The 2,287-nt window shown below is 35.0% G+C and overlaps 1 protein-coding gene across 1 annotated transcript in view; it reads right to left on the reverse strand.

Moving 5' to 3' along the window:
* LOC107605995 (wall-associated receptor kinase 1-like) overlaps positions 209 to 2,287 on the reverse strand; it is a 4,334-nt gene continuing 2,255 nt past the window's right edge. The window contains exons 2-3 of the mRNA XM_016307955.2: positions 1,966 to 2,148; positions 209 to 1,553 (exon numbers count right to left, since the gene is read on the reverse strand). Coding sequence (XP_016163441.1) covers positions 379 to 1,553; positions 1,966 to 2,148 — 1,358 coding nt within the window. The 3' untranslated portion in view covers positions 209 to 378. The remainder of the gene's footprint in view (positions 1,554 to 1,965; positions 2,149 to 2,287) is intronic.

Consider the following 2,287-nt stretch of genomic DNA (forward strand, 5'->3'; position numbering starts at 1 on the left):
GAGCGGTCTCCGCGGGGATCTCGCCTCCTGGAGCTTTTTGACACCCCTAATCAATACTGCTATAATATTAACTTTGAAAAAGTCCAGGGGCCAACAATTTTATTAAATTCTGACCTAACCAGCAAAAAAAAGGTGAGTCATTGGATGAAATCTCACACCAATCTCATAACATTAAAATTATTATTAATGACTATTTGATGACTAAAAATCACAAAAATTACCGTTACTAACATTCCTCTATTACTTTACTCAATGACTCCGCATAATTCATGAAAAACTCTAGTAGCAAATACCAACAATATAGGACATGCATTGTCATCTTGAGTAAATTAAAGATGGATATGAACTTAATGGTTATACGAATATGAACATGCATTGTCATCTTCCACTACCCAATGACATGGAATCTAGGTTTAAGGCATCAACCCCAATACTAATATCACTTACACCACCCCCATCTTCAACATGAAAGGCAGACGAGGATGCAATAATCACTTTGTTGCCGCATTCCTCAACTCTAAGTCTCTCAAGTTCCATCGCCACTTGTTTCATTGAAGGTCTTTCCTCTCCCTTCAACTTCAAGCATCTCAATGCAATATTGCCAAATTCAACAAGTGCCTCCTCTTTTGCCTCTTCTACAATGTGCTTCTCCACAATTTCAAGTAAACGTCCCTCTTCCATTGAAACCACAAAGTGTTTTGCAAGGTTCTTCTCATCTTCAGGCACATCAAAAGCGAGTGCTTTCCTCGCCGTAAGTAACTCTGCCAGCACGACTCCGAAACTATACACATCGCTTTTCTCAGTCAACTTGCTTGTGTGAAAGTATTCAGGGTCAAGATACCCTAATGTTCCTTGCACCAATGTGGTTATCTGTGTTTTATCAAGAGGAACAATCCTTGAAGCTCCGAAATCGGAAACCTTTGCGGTTAGATCACGATCAAGGAGTATGTTACTGGTTTTCACATCTCTGTGTATGATGGGAATGGAAGTTGCAAAATGCAAGTAAGCCAAGGCTTCAGCAGTTTCTGCCGCTATTCTCAATCTTACTTTCCATGTAAGCTCTGATGATATTTGTGTATAACCATGAAGATGATCATGGATAGTACCATTTGGAACGAACTCATAAACAAGCAGGGGAACCTTTGTTTCTAAGCAACAACCCAAGAGCTTAACCACATTTCTATGGTTGATTTGGGAGAGTACAACAACTTCATTGATGAAATGCTCAACTTGACTAATGTCACTGATTTTTGACATTTTGATTGCTACAACTCTGTTGTCCAATAAGAGTCCTTTGTAAACGGTTCCTTGACCACCTTGGCCAAGGACATTGCATTCATCGAAGTTGTTGGTTGCTTTCTTTAACTCTTCCACACTGAAGACTTTAGCTGTTTGAGTTGATCCTTGATGATGTGTTGCAATTTGTTGTTGTAACAATAGCCCACCATTTTGTTGAAACAATTGTTCTTTCATTTTAATCAGCTTTCTCTTTTTCAAAGCCCAATAAATGTAAGAGCACGCCATGAGTAGGGATATTACACACACACTAATACCTGGATACAAACAATCATTTGTTAATTATTATCATTATTAATTTAATCAATTTAATTATTATCTAATCTATATCTTTTATATAAGATAACTACTCAAATAAAAATGGTAAAAATATCTTTTTATAAAGATGCTTTATTTAAAAGTGTGATTTATTTATTTAGTTATATTTTAAATAAAAACAATATTTTTATAAATATCAAAATTTAACCATTCAATTCATCGTTCAAGAATAAAAAATAAATATTTTCACACGAAGACAATTATAAAATTTTTATTTTAGTAGCTACCCTTATATAATAAACACAATGTCTTTGGCATCCTAAACTTTTTTTTTTCTCTAAGCTTATATATGGAATAATCGAGAAAAATTAATTAAAACAATAATGCTACATGGTTGTGTGGTTGACTCACTCAATGCAATTATAAGCATGATCTGTGTGTCGGATTTGGGCTTTCGGGTTTGGCATTTTGTTCCATTGTTTCTCCCATCTCCTTTGAGTCCCTTTGGACACTTACACGTGTAGTTCCCTGGTGGGTAGTTGAGGCATATTGCTCCTTTGACGCAATCATTGGGTCCATCGCACTCGTTAATATCTGAAAGGAATAAGGGTTAATGCCTTAGTCATTAATTATGAGGATATATACAAAGGCAGTTAATCACTCAAATGAAAATGAGAGAAATATTTGTTTATGAATATGTTTTATATAAAAGTATAATTTATTTATTTAATCA

Source organism: Arachis ipaensis, chromosome B07 (genome assembly GCF_000816755.2).
Source record: "Arachis ipaensis cultivar K30076 chromosome B07, Araip1.1, whole genome shotgun sequence".
Classification (NCBI taxonomy): Eukaryota; Viridiplantae; Streptophyta; class Magnoliopsida; order Fabales; family Fabaceae; genus Arachis; species Arachis ipaensis.